Source organism: Nomia melanderi, chromosome 1 (assembly GCF_051020985.1).
Source record: "Nomia melanderi isolate GNS246 chromosome 1, iyNomMela1, whole genome shotgun sequence".
Taxonomy (NCBI): Eukaryota; Metazoa; Arthropoda; class Insecta; order Hymenoptera; family Halictidae; genus Nomia; species Nomia melanderi.
The window spans coordinates 34,958,947-34,977,112 of NC_134999.1; the positions used below are offsets into that span (position 1 = coordinate 34,958,947).

General features: G+C 56.1%; 1 protein-coding gene across 5 annotated transcripts in view; it reads left to right on the forward strand.

Moving 5' to 3' along the window:
- The window catches only part of tio (zinc finger domain-containing protein tiptop), a 72,549-nt gene that overhangs the window by 41,856 nt on the left and 12,527 nt on the right, over positions 1–18,166 (forward strand). The window contains exon 2 of one of the 5 annotated variants that reach the window (XM_076365820.1): positions 3,063–3,194. The exons of 3 other annotated variants lie outside the window; for them this stretch is intronic. In XM_076365820.1, coding sequence (XP_076221935.1) covers positions 3,128–3,194 — 67 coding nt within the window. In that variant the 5' untranslated portion in view covers positions 3,063–3,127. Of the gene's footprint in view, positions 1–3,062; positions 3,195–15,240; positions 15,706–18,166 lie in introns of those variants that run through there. One more of the 5 variants, XM_076365823.1, reaches the window with a different exon arrangement.

Sequence of the window (18,166 nt, forward strand, 5' to 3'; positions counted from 1 at the left end):
GCGCACCGTGCTCGGTTACTTTTTCTTGAAACGAATTGGTCGCGTCCGCGACACTGCGACCGATCCTACCGACTCCTGTCGACTTCAATTTTACGACATCAGCCCGCCTGCGCTCTAGCCACCCTCGAGTCCCTCGGTGAGGCTCGATCGTACTTTTTCTTCGGCAACGCCGTGACACGAACACGCCGTATCCCCGTTGTTCCAAGAATTCACGTACGCGTCATAAATAGTGCCCTGCTCGCACTCTGTCGCTTCCCTCTCGCCTCTCGGCCCCTCTTCTCTTCGATTTCTCGCGCGATCCGACGTTTTCCAATATTCCAAACTGCACCGATTCCATCTGGGGTCCCTCCGAAGCTTCTTCAACGTCTACCATTCCCACTCCCTCTCCCTTCCTACTCTCTCTCTCTCTTTTTCTCTCTCTCTCTCTTTCTCTCTCTCTCTCTCTCTCTCTCTCTCTCTCTCTCTCTCTCTCTTTCGGTTTGTTCCGTTTCCGTTCTCTCCTCCTTTCCCGACTCGCCTCGACCTATCGGACCATCGATTCCCCGCGTTTCCGGAAACTTTCCGAATTCGGCTCGGACGAGGGACGGTTCGGAGTATCGGCGGTATGGATGGATCCCGTCGCGTCGGCACGGACGAGAGGACCTGTTCCCGCTCGACTCGTGAAATGGAATTGGCGCGAAACGTTTTACGAGCATGCGCGTCCTTCTCGTTTCTCGTTTCCCGTTTGTCGTTTCTCTTTGCTCTTCGCTCTTCGGCCGTTGCACGTTCCTCGTTCTCGGCACGAACGGTGGCTCCGCTGCGACCTTTAGCCAACACCGAATCCCTTCGAGTCGTAGCTATCCCCCTTAACTCCGCACGGCTCTCTCGACCTCCCTGTGCAACTACCGCCGCGCAGCCACCCCCGTCACGGCCAACCCTGACCTGATTTATGGGACTCTCCGAGCGTCTACCCTGCCGACGCGCGCGTTTTCGAGCCTCCCTTCCCCTACGTTCCCACCCCGGGTCATTCGCGCAGACAGCTGGCTGGCGTTTCCATGAACGAACTTCCACTTTCCTACGTTTCGTGTTCGCTGTCGGTTCGAGCGTCTCGCCGCGGCGCGTATCGGCGCGCGTTCGATCCGAACGAGCCCCGATCTTTTCTCGTGCCGCGACGACGACACCGCGTCCGCCTCAGCGACAGCTCGCGTTCAACGTTTCTCATCGCACCTCTGTCAACCGTTTCTCCTTCCTTCGCGACCGTTTTCTCCGTAGACATGGCCGAGTAATATAGGAGCCTTGCATCTGTTGCTCGAGTGACGCAACGTCCCGTCATAGATCACAGCCAGGCTTTTAGAGAGCGCAGGCTGTTAAGGAGAGTGCGAACGAGGGAGAGAGACAAGTCGGACGGCGGGGCGAACGAAACCCAACGAATGCCGTCCTCGGGATCGGAATAAACGGAAGCAACCCGGGGCGCGGGGAGATCGAGGGAGCCAAAAATATTTGCCCGGAAAAGAGGAAAAGCAACGGGACGATGAAAGCGAAAGAAACGACAACCCGGGGACGAACGCGAGCCAGTCGAGGGGAAAAGAGAAAGGGAGAAAGGGTGGCGGGTTACAGGGGGAGGGGAGCGTCGCGGGAGTGACGAACCGTTACCGTTCAACTCGGGTGCAACGCGAAGCACGCGAGCGAGAGTGCTGCCGGTGTCTCCGGTGTCTCGTAAACGGGACGCGTGGTAAAACCTAAAATCCATTGCCGGCTGAAGCTTCGCTCGGAGGCAACGACGACGTCGCGACTGAACGCGCCTCGTGAATCAGCGCGACGTACGACACTCGCGGAAAATTGAACCTTCCGACGATAGGTTTTCCTTTAGGGACGGAACGTGGATTAAGGAATCTATCGATGTTCTCGCGACAGTTTGAAAATACACCTCGGAACCGGCAGAAACGAACGAAGAGAATCGCTGTGGTCCGGCTGCACGGAGCACGCCGGTTCGCAAACAGCGGCGGGGGATGGCAGACCCATTCGCGACGATACCGCGTGTTACCTCTAACGCGACACGCGATTTTTCACCGACTCGCAGCCATCCGGCGAGAAGAAGCGTAGAACGAGAGCGTAACGTTTACACTGTCTTAAAGCTGAACCCAACGAGATCAATGTTTCATATTACTGTAATTCGAGCAACGTTAATAAATACACCACGTGATATCTGTTTCAAATACATTTCGTCGTCCTATACGATACGGTAAAAATCTTCGCACAATCAACCACAATTTCCCCATGCAAATACCTCTGTGAACGTTTCACTGACATCTATCGTCCACTCCGTACCCCCCAATTCTCGTTCCAAATTTCTCTCCATCGGACGACCGCAAGTAGGCGAAAAATCGCGCGTCGCGTTCGATGTAACACCCTGTATACGGGCGAGAGTTTGTTTGCGCTTATGGCCTGTGTCTGGAAGGTGGGGGTCGGAATGAAAGGGAAGAGCGGGGTCGCCGCTTTATCGAGTCACCCTTACGCCTATTATGCCTAGCTACCCCGGCATCCACCGCCGTTGGTAGCGCTTTAACGCGATCATCCCCTTGCCGCGCGCAGTTTCGGCGGATCCCGTCGTACCGCGTCCCGCGCCTACCGGCTGCCCGTCGCCGGCACCGACACCGACACCCACCCACACCGACGTAGACCGACGCCCACCGATGTCGACCGAGGTCCGACGACGCCGTGTGACGCGGCGCGCGAATTAAAACGCCTCATAAATATCTGAAACAAAGGCGGCCGCTTTTGAGGGCGTACGGTGGGAAGATATACGGCCGGTTAGGAGGGCTGGTAACGGACGAACGAGGGGGAGGCGGCGCGAGGGGGGGTGTACGCGGTCGCGGCTGTTCCGGGGACGCGATCCGAGCGTGCGAGAGCCACCCTCGGGAAAAACATCGTCGGCGGGATGGAAATCTTTTTACGGGGCTGGATCGCGTTTCCTCAAGGGGAGCGAAGAACGTTGCGCGATCGATTCGCGGTGGCGGAGCGCGTCGCGATCGCTGGTCGGAAACACGGCATTTTTCTGACCAATCTGACTTTTTCTCTTTCAGGTAAGTAGTGGTCTCCGATCGTTTGAAAAGCGAGCGGTTCGCAGCCGCCGCACCGGACGGGAGACATGCGCAGCAAGCAGCAGCCAAGGCCTTCCTTTCGGTGGCCGCAGCAACGCGGCGATAATCTTACCGGTAAATATCTCTCTGAAACGCAATGTGTATAGGTACGCACGAGCCACGCACGCGCGCGCGAACTTTCGCACGCATTTTTAGTTTGCATCCGAGCGCGCACTTCGCGCACCCTTTGCTTTGGTTGTTCGCTTTAGTCTGATCGTCGTTGTGGTCGTTTGTCATTGTGGTCACTGTTCTCGTCGTCGTCGTCAGTCGTTGTCGTTGTATTTCGGAGTTTCTTCGATACGGGACAGGGCAGCGTACGTAGGATTCGATTATCGATAAACGAAGGTCAACGGTTTATACGGCTACCGCTCTACACCGCTTGCACGCATTTATTATTCGATTGCTGTGTCGTTGCGTAGAGTACAGAGTATTTCGCTAGACGTAGACGAATGGCAAGCTACGTTCACACAGCCGCTTCTGTTCTATCGTTTCCACCCGCATTCTACCTTCTGTGTATCTGTAATTCGCTCCCGTGGAACGAGATCGCGACGTCGACCGCGAGGGTTAGACGACGAAACGAGCCGAGGCCGATAGTTTCGGTTGCTCGAGGATCCGCGTGCGTGCGTCCGAGGATCGGCGCGGCCGATTCCTCCCGTCTCCGATAGCCAGACCAACAGAGGATCGCGAAAGCCGGTCTCGGCGAGCAATCCGCGAGTGACGTGACACGCGAAATCCTGTATTCGCGTTCCGGCAGCCCAGGAATATCGGCGGACGTCTAAACGAACCGTTGTACCTTCTGCTTTGATTTCAAAGAGCGGATCCCTAACAGCGGAGGAATATTCATTTAAATATCTGTCGATACTCTAGTCCGACGCGAGGATTGCACCGATGTCAGTGGCGGACTTATGTGCCCTCCGCGCGTTCTCCGTTCCCCTTCTCGATCTCTGTTCCTCTTCCACTTCCTCTTCCTCTTCCTCTTCCTCCTCGTCCTCCTCCTCCTCTTCCTCTTCACCCCTTTCCTCGTTTCATTACCCTCCTCCCGTATGGGAGCGCGCTTACTACCTGTCTACCTGAGCGCGTTATAGAGTGCGGTATCTATACTCGCGCACCGGCCGACGTCCGATCTCTGTTGCGGATACGTTCGATCCCCGCTCTTTGTTCTCGACGACCTCGCTCCCTTCGGTTTCTTCGATCGTTTTACCCCTTCGTTACGCTCGCGACTTTACGTCTCGTCGATTCTCCTCTCGTCTCGTTACCGGATGCCCACGCGCGGCCGATCGTCGAGAACCCGCGACGCGTCGATGAACGCCGATCAACTGCCGGGGAAATCAACCGGGATAGTTTCCTCCGATCGAGTTTTTTCGACGTCCAGGCGACTCGCTCTCGCGCGACCGGTTATCCGTTGATTTATAGGAATTTACTTTCCTCCGACTTGATGTTTACGGACGACGCGTCCCGTCGAAAACGGGTAGCCGAACACGAACCGCGTTCCAGGCTTTCGCCGACGCGTGGACGATCGAGAGTTCGTAACAGCGACCGGGGATTGTTGAAGAGAAAGAAGGAAGAAAGGTAGGGAGGCAGGAAGGAAGGAAGGAAGGAAGGAAGGAAGGAAGGCAGGCTGGGAGGGTAGAAAGCGGAAGATGCAAGTTTGCTGCCCGAGGGTAACATTTCGCGTGTACTCCCCCTTCCGTCGGTACTCCCCTCCGCGTTCCCGCGCGTAGTCCTACTAGCAGCATTTTAATCCAGCGAACCGACGTCGCTCCACCGCCGCCCCGAATAATCAAGCTGAAATTCGTTGCGAGCGCAGGCAGGCAAATTGTCGCGAAACGTAACAAAAGAACGAGATATTAGCCGACTGCGGAGCTGCGACTGTTGGCTGGACCGCGTACGCCGGGAGACGGACGGGGGAAAGGTATATACGACGGCACGAGCACTACGCCGGGCTACCGCTGCGAAGTTTACGCGACATCGTCGGCCGTAGTTGATTCCATCCTTCCGGGCTTTCGCGGAAGAGCGACTCGAGCGCGAGTGACCGTGGCGACGATTCGGTGGATGCCGATGATACACGTAATGGGACCACGCAATTACGTTCCAGCTAACCGGGCGTCCTTGCACTCTCCCGCGACCATCTATCCCATTATCTCGATCGCGATATAGCGTTTAGAGATCGATCGATAATCAAGTTTTCCACTCGTCGCGTTTGCATACGCAACCGTCAGACGTTGATCGATCGAAAATTTATGCCTGCTCGTTCGTGTTTTCCTCGTGGACTTCAAGTACGCGGCGTCGATCGAAAGTCGAAGCGGGCGAGACTCGCGCGAGAAGAATAGGCGGCTCGTAAAAGGGTTCGACGACGGGCCAACGGCCGGTCGCGAGAAAGTTGATACGCTTCGAATAGAATTCGATGCGAGCTCTTCGAAAAGGGAATATAGGAGTCGCGCGCGTTGCGGAGCGAACCGGAGTAAAACGCGGATGAGTCGGTGTGTGCGTGTGTCGGCGGTTGGCTCGAAGGAGCGAGGAACGCGCGAGCGCGCGCTCGCTCGCGAGCAGCAGTGCAAGGAGAGCGGAATGAATCGCTGCCACTCAAGGAGCAGTCGACGGACGTGCCGGACGGGCTGACAAGGCCGCGCTCGTTCCTCTCTCGTAGATCGGCGATGCTGCGCCATCCGAGCACGCTTCCAACCAACCGCGTCGATATAACTGTCCACTACCGATAACTACGACGAGTTACGGTTGCTAAGCGCGCCATCGTTGTCGCGATCGCGACGAGAGAAGAGAGGTTCCCCGTCTCTCGGTGACACTCGCGACTTTCCGTCTTTGTCGCGTCTACTGGTCGGTGTCCCCCTCTCTTCCTCCTTCCCTCCTTTCCTTCTTTACGCTCGCGACCGCGGTGTACGTTCGGTCGTCCATCCATCTACGTGTCTCCCGTACGTAACGCGTATCCCACACTCTCGGACCCGGCTTAATTATAATACGGAGATATTTATTACCACGCGTATCGTCTATTTCCGTCGCGCGGCCGTAGGAGGACCGGCTAACCACGGCGAGCGATATCGCGAACGCGAACCAAACTGGCTCCGTCGCCGGCCAGAAGGGAACACCGACGACGGTCGCGCCCGTCGGAATATGGACACAGTTCGAAGGCGCGGCTCCGCGGCGATTCCGTCGCGTCACGGATGAAAAATCCACGACGAACCGGGATGCCCGTGAACCGACCGGCCGCGGGAACCGTCGAGAGATCCGTGATACTTGATTCGTGATTCGTGAATCGTGAATCGCGAGAGACACGGCAACCGTGCCGGTTGCGGGTCGCGTGTTTCTTCCGTCCGGATTAATGCGAGGACGAGTGATAAGACGGCGTCGAATAATGCGGTCCTCCTCCACCTGCCAGCGGGCGGCAGGAACACACCTCCTTCCTTTTTAATTCTCCACGGCCGGCGACCGATCTCGCTAGATGGTATCGCGGCTGGCGATTCGAGGCGAGCCTTTCAAACCGAGTCACAATAGACTTTCCGAGGGCTCGCGTCAAAAGCCTCCAGCTGCTTTCGCTCTCCCGCGACTACTTTTCCAACTCGGGCCCGCCACCCTTTTTCGTCTCGCGTCCGACGAGGGAAGGTACACGCAGCCGCGCGACGCGATCATTTTTAACCAGTTTCAACGGTTCGCTCCTCCGTCGATCGGCGGACGAATAGAGCAACAGGGACGATCCCCCTCGGAAGAACGACCGCTTTTCCGCCGAGCGGTCGACGCATTCCCATCGATGTCAATTATTCCGATTACACCCGGCTTGGTTATGCTTGTCGGAATCAATCGGTGCGACGCGATAGGAATAAGAAGAAGCCATCGAAGAGGCCGCGCTTTCGCTTCTCCCGTACGCGTCGCGTCGCGTCGCAATTAATATCCTCGTCGCGACGACCTCGATCCGTCTCGATGCACCTGGCTTTCGTCTTGTCTCGCGCACTCGGACGATGACTCGAGACGACGGGACTGGAATTAATATTCGGAACCGACACCGTTCGACCCGCTCGGATTTCTCATCCGTGCCTCTTGATCCGTAGGACCGGTGCGGAGCGTCCCATCGCGTCGCTCCTCTCAATCTCCTCCGCGACGACTCGCCCCGATCCGATTTTCCACGTCGAGATCGTACTTGGTTCGCTGCTCTGTCGCGGTTATCGCCGGGGTACGCGTTCGCCCAGCGTCTTCGCTGTCAGCCACGCTTCTGCGGGCTACCTTGGCGAAGTTAACGCGCGTCGCGCGATTTCGGTCAACGTTCGATCGATCGTTCCACGGAAGAGCGATCGACGCGTATCGGCTGTCGCGATCTCGTCGAAGCTGTCCGAGACGGAGACGAGAAAGCGGCGCGAGAGGGGTGTGGAGCTGCGGGCGAAAAAGGAGATCGAGTGGACGCGAAGTGGACGGTACGTCCATCCTGTCCCGGCCTGTTCCGTCCCGTTCTGTCCTGTTCTCTTCGGACCTGTCTCGTCCCGTCCCGTCCCAACTCATCCCGTCTCGTACCGTTCCGTCCGTCACGTCGCTGCCGTCAGATTATCGTTCTGACACTTTGAGAGTTATTCCGGCCGCGTGCCTGCTCGCCTGCTCGCCTGCCGACCAAGCCCGCCAGACTTCTCGCGACGTCTCGGACTTTTGCTTCCCTCTCGGAGACAGGAGGAGGGTTCGTCGCGAACGTCGCCCTCTTCCCTTCGAACGGTTCTCGCGTTCCTCTTGTTCGCCGCTCGTGACGGGTCCTCTCCTCTGCCGACTGCCTCGCGTCCGGAGGCCGAGACCAGCGGGTCGAGGCGAGAGAAAAGAGATCGGTGAGGGCAACGGAGAAAGGCGGACAGAAACGGACCGTGGCCGAGAGAGAATCACGCGGGAGTGCGCGAAAGGAATCGAGAGAGCAAACCGCGCAACCGTGTATTTGAAGTCCGGTCGACTCGTTTGACCGGTGTCGATCAAATTTCCGAGGACGAGATTATTCAAGGCCGGCGACGATCGAGACAAAGCTCCTTTCGGGGCCGTCTACCCCTTCTCATCGACGACTCTTACTTTTCTTCTTCTTCGTTCGCTCGTCTCCGTCGTTCGGTCGCGCCCTCCTCTTTGCTCCGTCTCTCTGTTCCTTCTCGTCTTCCGACTCCCTCTTTCCTATCGTCACCACCACCACCGGTCGTCACTCCTCTCCCTCTGGCCGTCTTCTTTCGACTTTGAGTCGCGCTAGCCTTAATTTCATCGCGATCTCCGTGAAAGCTTCTCCGGCGCGCGTCTCGGATCGATCGATCAGAGGCGACGTTCGCTCGACCGTTGCGAGAAGAACGAGGTTTCGGATCGCTCGGAAGGAAGGGGAGAGAGAACTCCGCGCGAGACCGGAACTTTGGGATTTTCGCGCGCCGAACGTCGCTCGTGTCCGGTTCTACGAGAGGAACTTGGTCGCGCGTTCCCGAAAACGGTCGCGCGACCTCGACCACGCGCTTCATTCGATTAATAATTCGATGCAATCGTCGTTCGCGATTGGATTATCGCCGGAACGAACGGAAAAAATAAAAGGGGAGCGAAACTAAAAACCGTGGGGAAACGGGCGGACACGCGCGGCGGCGAGGGGCGGTTGGCAACGGGCGGCGGGCTTTACACGTTCGTCAAATTATTCGAGTTTTATACGAGCGTTTCGTAAAGCGACGCGTCGCCGGCGGTCGTTCGGTCGGTCGTTCGGTCGGTCGGGCACGCGGTAAAATCGTGTCGGCGAACGATTCTCCTCTCCTTTCTTTCTGTGGACCGGCGAATCGGTGAGTCGGCGAATCGGCGAATCGGTGCGTGATCGTGTGATCCCGTAATCGCGAAAACCGCGTTTTCCGACTGCTAATTATCGGGCGTTAATCGATGCAGCGTCGCGCTCGTTACGCGTCTATCATTAGGGAACGCAAAAGTGTACGCGAACGGAGAACATCGGCGGCGCGTATTAAAATGCAAACATTCGACTCCGATTCGGACGGTTTAATGCCTCGTTCGATTCGAGCGCGCCGACCAGGTAATTAAATCGAATGAAATTACGAACGATTAATGCTCTGGACGCGTTCGTGGGTCACGAATCAGCGCGAAATCACCGAGTCCCCGACAAAAACTATATTCCAAAAACAGTTATTTCATTGCCCGCGACCTGTCGTTCCCCCACCTCATTCCCTCGTTCCCTCGTTCCAGCCCAACTCTCTTTTTCCCTCTTGTCTCCGTTCTTCCCTCTTCTTCCCTTTTATTCTTTTCTGAAACGCTCGCTCACCGTATTCACCGCTCGGTTTTTCAGTGTTTCGACGCGGCGGAAAAAGAAAAGGACCGCGGGCGGAAAAGGTAGAGACGAAATAGATGTTACATTTTTCTGCGTCGTATTACGTTGTACATACATACGAAGTGGAACGAGTTTCAGCCGCACCACGGATGGGAAGCATTACGGCGAAATACTGGGGACGGATCCGTGCGCACCTAGACGTTTTTGGACGTTAAACTCGGCCGCGCGGCGTGTACGGGCGGCGGCGCGGGGTAGTCGAATGCGGACGCGAGTTAATGCTGCCGCTCGAGGGATCGCCGCGACATTTCCCTGATGAAGTTGAGCTTCGTCGCGTAATAAGGGTAGCGGGAGACGAACGAACGAACGAACGAACGAACAAACGAACGACTGGTGCTGAAGCCAAGGGAGGGTGGCTTTACGGCCGGTCACGGTCCGCGTCGCGCGCGCGTTTTTCGACGATATCCGGTTAATCGCAACGCCGGAATCCCCAAACAATTCGAGCGAAACGTTTTTAGCCGGGTCACGGGACGCGCAGCCATCACGGTGAACGAAAGATACGGTAATGGTAACGTGAACAGGGACAGCAGCGACGGGGGCGGGGACTGGGACGGCAGCGGCAACGAGAACGAGAACGCGACGTTGAGGTCTGTCGTAGTTGCGCGCGCCCCGATATCGAACGTACGCTAGCTAAACTCAAGGTGGTCCACTACATCCCTGGGTGAAGTTGACGCGCGGGGTGGACCTGTCGAGGAGAAGGGTCGAGGCTGGAAGCGGACGTGACACGGCCGTCTTGTGACCCGTACCGTTCCAGCGAAGCTGGGCGAGGCGAGGCGAGACGAGGCGAGGCGAGGCGACTCGACGCGACGCGACGCGACACGACGCGACGCGACGAGCCGCGCCGCTCTTTCCCCGTCCAACCCTCTCTCGGTTGCTGGCTCTCGGCCCCCGGTCCTCGACCCACGTCCCCGACCCCTTCCAGTCCACATGCCACCGTGCCGACCGACCGCCGCTAGTCCAGCTCTATTGTTGTTATTATTAAAGGGGGTCGCTGGGGGTGGCTGCCGCTCGGGTGAGAGGGACGATGACGGAAAGGAAGGCGGCGTCTGCAGGTGACAGATGAAACAGCTACCCTCTCCCTCGCACCCTCTTTAGATCTCTCTTGTTTTCTCTCTTCCTCTCTCCCTTCCACTGCCTATGACGCTCCCTGTCTCTCTCTCTCTCTCTCTCTCTCTCTCTCCCCCTTTCTCTCTCTGTTTCTCTTCTCCTCCTTTCTCTTTACCTTTTCGTTTGTCCTCTTCTCCGCACGGTCGAGCGCGCCCTTACGGAAAATGAGATAGACAGCGCGATGAAGAGACGTAGAAGGGGGAGAGAAGAGGGATCGAAGCTTTTGCCGTTTGACTAGCGCGAATTCGCGGTACGAAGTTCCCCGTCGAATTCGTCGGGACCCGAGAGATCGGTCGATGAGACGGAAAAACAGCGGAACATCTAGGACGCGTTCGAGATCCATTAAAACGGAAGTGTACTCCTGACGGTCGGCGAAAGGACAACGGGAGCGGCAGGAGGGGAGAAAGACGGGAGACGGCGGTTAGTCGAGGTTAGTTCCATCACGGTCCGGCGTGCCGACAGAATGGACACGCGTGGAATGCACGTTTCGCGTTCTTCCTGGTCGTGCCGACGAAGAAAGCGGCTCCCACCTACATACGTTTACTGCGAATCCTCCGGTTCCACCGCGGGGTCCCGCACACCGCTCCCGTTCGTTCCGAAATAACTCGACGTCACGGATCGTCACCCCCTTTAATCGCAGCCGGCACCCAACGCGGACAGAACGCGCCGGCATCCCGGTGGCGCCGTCCGACCCACCGAGATTCGAGGATCCACCGGAGATCCACCGGAGATGAAACCAATAAAACGCTCCGGGACGATATTCGGAAGTCCCGGGGAACGGACTCGGGCCGGCGACTGCTCGCTGCTGGTGCGATCCTTGCGACTCCGTCCGTCCTTCCACCCTTCCACCCGTCGACCCTTCCCTGTCCGCGGCAAGCTTTCGCCTCTCCAGCCTTCACCCTTCCGTTGCCTAGACTCGAAGACAAAATCCTCTAGTCGGAATGCCCTTTGCCGCTGAATATTCAATGAAGCGTACGGGTGTGGTTTCGAGTCGCGTCGCATCGCTGCTCGCTTTTTCCCTCGTTCCCTGTTTTCCTCCAACGGCCGCATCGTCGTTCCACGATTCACAGGAGGAACGATCGACGTCGCCAACCCTGCGTCGCGACTGGCGATTGTACGCGACGAGACGGGGATCGCTCGTGTCCGTCAACTGGAATCCGTCCAAAGGGCGAAACGACGATGGACGCCGAGGCGTCGTCGCCGCCGCTCACGGCATTGATCTGTCGGACGGCTGTCTTGATATCGACGGTGGGGGGACGGTTCCGGAAAGCCGGGCAGCCGTCTAAGCGGCTAAGCGGCTATGCGGCTATGCGGCCCGGCGACCGGTAGACGTTCGCCTCGCTCCCGCTCCTTTATTCCATCGCGGTATCCGTGTTCGCGAACTCGCGTGACTGCAAAATATCTCGAGCTCTCGCCCTCTGTCGCGTTTCCCCTCGCTGCTCGGACTCGCTGACCCGAGTCCCATCGTCCCTGGCGGCGTCACGTCGCGTCGATTCGTCGGTCGGTTCGATCGTCGCCGCGAAACGAACGGCGATCGCGCGACTTCCAGCCGATCGTAACCGTTCGTAACCATCGCGAACTGTTCGCGAACCCCTTCGGAGACCGCGTTGTTAACGGAGCGTAAACAATTCGATTGGAGGCACCGAAACTGTTCGGTAACGCGAACTTACGTATTACTCGTTAACTCGTCAAGCGACGCGAGAATCTTCACCGCTTTTCTGTACGGTTATTCTTAGCAAGGAAAAGTAGCGACAATTATTTACTATTTTCCGTTACGATCTTTGCATTACACTATCAGCTTAGTTACGTTATTAAGTATTTTGATTGGACATCGATTATGTTGCATGTTACGATTACTTTTAGTAATTCAGAAGCGTCAGCCATTTGGTGGCTGACATCGCGTTTAGCGTGTTAAGCTATTGGGGACGTTTCAATGACCGACGATATTTCAGTGGACTGTATAATTTATTGAAGCTACTGTGCTAGAAAAAATGTTGGAAATACTTTGAAAATAAGAAATATATACGTATTTCCAGCGATAGAATGTTAGAGGTTACTGTGTGAACCGTTCGATCCTTGTAAGCGGATTGTCGAATCGTTTTTCCAGTGGCTTCCGGAGGTTCTTTGAGAGAATAGGAATTTTCTATTGGTGGATTGCGAAAGGGAATTTCCTTATTGGCTGGTAATTTGTCCGCACGACTCACCGTAGTCCTGGCAGGTTGAAGTCCTCGAGTAGAGGCGACTCGCGCTGCGGTCGAAAATCACGACGTGTGTTGAACGAGTTTATGAGAAGCCATAGCCTATTTCTTCCAGAGTTATAAACGGAAAATCGCGACGAAGACGTTAAACGGCTACCTGTCGGTGCAGGTGAGATAGAAATTTAGAGAGTTTCCATTCGACCTCCTCGTTTTGTGTTTCGTTGATTGACCCGCGAGTCGTGTACAAAGTTGGAAATATTTGTCTGTTCTTAATTAGGAGCGCGATTAACCGAGTCGGTTAACGGTTTTTACGGTTTTCCAACGTTAAGATTCTATGCAGTCGACTGTTCTCGAGCAACAGATTCGTTGACTGATATTTGTTAAATATGGAAAACGAGATAAATAATTCAGTTTCGTTCTTATTTTGTGCGGACTATGCGATAAGATTGCTGCTGTAAGATCTTGTCAAGTAGAGGAGTTCCAGTTTCTACTGTCACTTCTTCAGTTGGTTCTGTGCATAATGAGCTTTCAATCTCTGGTACATCAAAATATTCTTCGTCTCTCAACATATCTCTGTTACGATCTCGTAAACTGTCAGACTCGCGAGCAAACAAACGCATGCGTTAAGGAAGAAGAGGTTTTCATATCGTACCGGCATCATTTAAGAATCATTTGTAGATACGATTCAAGTTCCGGCACGTATTACATTTTAAATAAACATGACAACACACTAAATCGAGCTAGTACGATATAATATCGAGGAATCGACTGCTTACGTGCTACGAAATGAATATTTAAAAAGGAACAAGAATACACCAATAACGTTTCCCTCTAGAATCTTACGAACGTACACGAGAAACTGTAAGAAACCAGCGGCGAACTTCCTCGCGGTGAGGCAACGCTATTAATCCGCCGGTAATTAAATCAAATTATGCGAATCAATATTATCAACACTGATGTGCATGCTCGTTTTGTCAGAAGCGCCGTTGCCGTCGTATTAAATTGAAAACATAAGAGGAGCGATTCGAGCAGTACGACTTAAGCAATCTTACCCTAACACCAGGAACCGGTGGACCGGTCCTTAATCACAGCTTTCGGCGTCACGATCTCGGAGCGGACTGCGCGAATCAGCCGCGAGATAGTTATTGCGGCGGACCGGACGACTCGCCGGAGGATCGTTCGTTTTGATTATTGGAATACTCGGGGCTCACGATGGGTGTATACCGTGAAATTACCTTCGAAATTTCGCTGGATCACCCACGATCGCGTGCAACCTTAATTCGCGCGAATGATTCCACGAAAGATCGGACGGTCGTCGTCACGAACGTGTCCCAACCGATCGCGAAGGGAGACGAGAGCGACGATCTGAAGTCCGAAGGCTCGTACCCTAGGCGTTGTCCTCTCGTATACCCTTTCGACGTTATCGAAAGCCAGAGGGACGAGTGTGGAGAAAGAGAGGAGAGAGTCGTTGAAAGGGCTCGAAGGGTCGGAGGATCGTAGCACCGGCGGGGAGGATGGCGGTCGCCGGAAGGGGGAGGCCGAAGATGTTCCGTACAGCGGCCGGAATGATACGTACGCGAGTAACAGGACGAGAAGGAGGCTCGGAGGGTTTAGGTTAGGTTGGTCGCCTGACCCGGTTGACAATCGATTGACGGCTGTCGCCAAGACCCTCGTTTCCACCCTTTCCACCTTCCGGTGTAGCGGAACTCCCCGATCGAGTCGATTCCGTCAGCCTCGTTCTCGCGCGACACCCCGTGCCTTCCCCGAGCGCGTTTTCCTAATTATCTTCTGCCGAGGAAACGGGGACGAATCGACGCGATCGAACGGCGAAGAGTCCGTCGCGCGACTCGTCCGCGATTCCAAATTTAATTAGGGTCGCGCCGGCGGTCCCTCCCGATAAACCGCAATTCCAGCTCGTTCTCCTCGCTCGGTGATCCATTCGAGCGTGAAACTCGAGAGGGGACCGTGGAGCGGGAACGAAAGAAGGAAGACTCGATTGCGGATAGCGGTCACGGGACTCACGGGAGAGTGCGTCGAGCGGGAAAATTCACCCTAAAGGGGCATCCCTCCGTCGCGGTGTGCGGGATCCGATCGTACGCGCCGCGGACGTCGACGTGGACGCGCCGCGTCCCCCCTTCCCCGTCGCACGGCCGACCGTGTGTACGCCGAGAAAGCTTCAGGAAGGTAACAGGCCGGGTATATATGTACCGGGCGGTGTTGGATATTATTTGCCGGGGACAGTGACAAACGCCCGTCAACGTCATTTCCACTCGCAACGTCGGCTTCCTCCGACAGCACCGACGTCGCGCGATATCTCCCTCTCCACGAGACACCTTCGCCTCTCGCTCCCTCTCGCTCGCAGCTTCTCTCCACCACCTCCGCGTCGGTCGGCTTCCTCCACCACTATCTCCACCACCACCTCCAGCTCGGCTTCCGTTCCTTCTTGCTCGCTCCTCTCGCGGGAGCCGAGCTAGAAACGTGACGAGCGTATCTAGTTCTGGAGCGACTCGTCGTCTCCGCCAGCCATCGCGAGGCCGCGCGTCCGGCGACCGCGACTACGCCGCTCGCGTTTCCGATCCGCTCGGCCGCCGATCCTCCTCGATTCTTTTCCTCCGTTCGCGGGGGAACGATCCGCCGAGCGGATCATGCGGGTCGCGCGGATAGAACGGGTCGCGGGACTGAAGGAAGACACGCGGATCGTCGCGGTTCGGGCAACGAAAGTCGCCGTGACCGGAGAAATCGTCCGACCGATGCGAAAGAGTGGGGTTAGTTGGACAGAAGGGTGTACGGTAACCGAGGAAGGAAGGGGGTACGACGGCCGTGGCGGCCGTAGCGGCCGTGGCGGCAGTGGCGGCCGTGGCGGCCGAGAGCGCTGGAACCGGGGAGGGGGCGTAGGTAGTCATTATGTGGAGGGAGGTGACGTCACTGACGGTGACGGATGGCTACGCGTCAGGCAAGTATAAACCCCATGGTACCCAATAAATTATTGCAACTATAAATTACTTCTGTGCTCACGATATAATGCCTCGGCTACCGCCGCGACGCTGGTGTGCGTCGACACACACGGACACGCGTGTGCGTGCTGTCGCGTACGTGTCGAAGGTGGGGCGTGCAAACAAAGGTGGTGCGATCCCGTGCTAACTAGTCCCTACGCGGACGCAGCCGACCCTTCTTTTCGATTTTCCGCTCGACATTCGTCGTCCCGCTTTCGGGATCCCGCCGCGAAAATTCAGCCGCTTCGACCGTGATTCCGTCGATCTCGCGGCGAACGCGACGAGGAGCCGCGTTTGCTTTCGGTTCAAAGGTATCTGGCCAGATCCCCCCCTCGTCCCGATGCCTTTGGGGGGTTAGGAAACGGAGACGAAGCCGCGCTCGAAAGGGACGGGGAAAGATATTATGGGCGAACGAGTGAGTTATACGTTTCGCCGCATCTGCGTCGCATAAATCTGCCCCGGAACTCGGTACCGACCCTCTTACGATCGCGCTCCAACAATTTCCAGGCTTCGATGCTGCCGATGGTTGATCCGATTCGTCGATCGACCAACAACGACCGGCCGCTGGGTCTTCCGTGATAGATCCGCGCGATGAATCCTTTCGAGACACTGTTTACGCCGTTTGGAAACCGAATCGAATCGTCGCGCGTCTTGTTGTTCGTCGGCTCGGTAGCTAATAAGGGAAGCACCTCAATTGTCTGGTTTGATAGTTTCTTTGTGAGACGATTGTATACATTGTTCTTAACGATACGTGTGAAACATTACCTATAGTTGCTCAATACTGTTCGAGATATAAGCGATTAAAGGTAGATACCTTTTGGATGTATCATAATCTTAGCGGCAGTATTTCTAAGCAAGTAGACCTGTCTGCTCCGTATAACGAAGACGTTACTGATCCACTCCAGATCACGGTATTTTTCACTTATTTATTTTCTTCTAGTATAAAACATGCATAATCTTGATAATGGTCGAAAACACGCGTGAAGCATAAGAAAAGCCGACAGCACGAACATCAGATAAATACCGGGCACTAAAAGTGTCAGTGCAACAAAGTTAAAATAAGAAAAGAGTACAGTCTCAAAAGAATTAGAATCCAAGTAGCGCGGTGACCCGGAGTCGACCCCATCTTCGAGTTACGAAGCTGTCAACGAGCCTCCTTCAACTTCAATTATCCGTATCCACAGAACTATTCAGTGACTATATCCAATATCTCACGCGCACCATTACGAACACGTACACCGTCGTCTAAGAAACTGAAAACCGAAGTCTTACAATTGGAGCGCCACCTCCGTGAGATATTCGGTCGCATCCGTTATCCAGGCGCGAACCGTTCCGCGCGGCGGGAACACGGGGAAACGGATATAAGAGGAACGGAACACGACGGAATGGAGCGAGACGACCGAGGCGAGGATAAAGAGATCGAAAGCTGCGCGCACCTGTCCTTCCGTACATCAGCCGTCCGTCATCCGGAGGACGGATCGTTCGCGGTCGGTGCCGCGTCCTCTTCGGAACAACGTCGGTCGTCGGTTCGTTCGTTGAACGCGCGCGCTCTCTCGGGCTTTTCGCGCGGCACGGCATCGCGCACTTATTTACGTTGACACAATATTTATTAGGACGGATCGGTGAGGCGGTCGTTCGCTCGCTCGTACGAGGCGGCAGCCTATTTCGGGAGCCGCTGCTCGCGGCAAAGTCCGGCCAGTCGGTCGTCTCGCGGGATATCCTTCGCTCGTCTACGGGATTAAGACGCGGACTGGTCACGCGCTTTATTTTTTCACGGCTGCCGCGAACTCGCCTCGACGCCGCTCGTCGTCGAACAGAGGCTGCTCCTCGTTTCGGCCGGTCGATCGTCGACCGGTGGAGAAAAAATCGAAATCGGCGAACCACCGTCCGTTCGCCATGTACCCGCTAGGACGGTCGCGACCACGACCAACGACCACTTCGCGCGGTGATGGCGGACGCAGAGGCTGAGCAAACGAAACGATAACCGGACGGATCGACACCAGCTGCTCCGTGTTTGTTGCCGGTTCTATAAATAGAGTCGGTCGGTCGGTCGGACGGTCGGTCTTTCTCGCGAAGTCGCGGCATCCGTCTCGCGATCCTTTCGTTCTATTCGTTTCTTCTTCTGCTCTTGTCCCTCCGCCTGCCCCTCCCCGCTTATCCTTTTCCCGCCCAGCCGTTTCGATCGTTTACTTTTTAACTCGGTCGTTCGCTCGTCGCCCGTTGCTCCGAGTCGACTCGGGAGACGGTTCTTCGCTGACAATTATTGTTGTCACGGTCTCCGCACCGGCAGTCGGTAACAGAAGTGACGCTTCGGAAGACGACGCGGCGCGCCGCGATGCAACGCGACGCCGTCACTGGCAGGAAGAAAGAGACGCGAGAGGGTTTCAGGGGTTACGGACGCGGAACGAGGACGGAATCCGC